Source organism: Austrofundulus limnaeus, unplaced genomic scaffold, assembly GCF_001266775.1.
Source record: "Austrofundulus limnaeus strain Quisiro unplaced genomic scaffold, Austrofundulus_limnaeus-1.0 Scaffold14, whole genome shotgun sequence".
NCBI lineage: Eukaryota > Metazoa > Chordata > Actinopteri > Cyprinodontiformes > Rivulidae > Austrofundulus > Austrofundulus limnaeus.
In genome coordinates, this window is record NW_013952416.1 from 2,701,462 (window position 1) to 2,702,675 (window position 1,214).

The 1,214-nt window shown below is 38.3% G+C and overlaps 1 protein-coding gene across 2 annotated transcripts in view; it reads right to left on the reverse strand.

Moving 5' to 3' along the window:
* Positions 1 to 1,214, reverse strand: part of dock8 (dedicator of cytokinesis 8) — a gene marked incomplete in the record, with an annotated part of 66,148 nt that overhangs the window by 39,570 nt on the left and 25,364 nt on the right. For both annotated transcript variants that reach the window (XM_014002688.1, XM_014002689.1), the window contains 1 exon segment: positions 653 to 862. In XM_014002688.1, the coding sequence (XP_013858142.1) occupies positions 653 to 862 (210 nt within the window).

Consider the following 1,214-nt stretch of genomic DNA (forward strand, 5'->3'; position numbering starts at 1 on the left):
CATGACAAAGGCTGACATGCATAAAAGGGCTTGGACCCCGGTCATAACTGCTTTGCAGTTCTAGTTTATTTCATATTTAGTCAGTCATATATGTAGTACTTTGCAGTATATTTAAGAGGACATGTTAAAAAGCTGATTCTATGTAGGAAATACCAAGTAGAGCTTATTGCTTGTTAACTGTGCTCAGGAACATGTTTCCTGTTAAGTTGAAGTTAAACATGAAACATCGACATTAATTACAACTGGCCCATTTGAGGGCAACTATAATGCGCATGTGCCCCTTGATCAAAATGAGTTTGACACCCCTGCTGTAGAATGTCAGATAATTAAAAAAAATTTTAATGGAAATTTTGTCATTTCGTAGAGCCCAATATGATTTATTTTAAATAGCTTGTTTTGCAGAAGCAACTGCTCAAAACCTCTTTAACTCTACATCTGAGTCATCAACAATGACACAAAATTATCAATTTTAAACTTTATAATTTAAAAATTACTTTCAAGATTTCTAATTTTTCATGTACTCATTTTGAGTTAAACGTTACATAGTTTGAATGTGGCACTAGTCTGAGGCTGAGACTTGCTCACTTTAATTGCACAAACACAGTTTGGTTCCAGGACGTGTACCGTACTGGGTCTCGTAGCGACACCTCACCTCGTCAGGCGGCGGGTAAAGAGCAAACAGCTCGGGGAGCCTGTTTTCCTGCCGCGACTCCTGATTGAAGCGATCCAGCTCCTCGTGGTTGCTGAARGCCAGCAGCCTCTCCACCCTTAGGTCCGGGGCCAAACTTCTCAAGTTGAAATCACATGAAGTCAGCGTGCGACCCGAGTCGTCCGTAAGCCCCGCCAGGTTCGGAGACATGATCTGTGGCAAAAAAAAAGGACAGGTTAGGTTGATGCTGTGGGCCAGGATGGAAGATTACGATAAAGGTGACAGATTATCAAAATGTCAAATGGGAGGTGAAGATTTAGAAAATTCAGCACTCTAAAGACTTTCCCCCTATCAGCTTAGACACTGGATCAGATTTAGATAAATACAAAAAGGGCATTTAAACTCTCTTAAAGGGATCCCCGATTAGTTGTAACATTATACTTTATTTGATAAACATACAGCTTTTTTAACTGTAAAATAAAGACTGTAAAAATTCTGTAGGCTGTTTAGTTTTTATAATTTTTAAACTAAAAGTTTAAACTAAAAGTTTAAAAATATATTACAC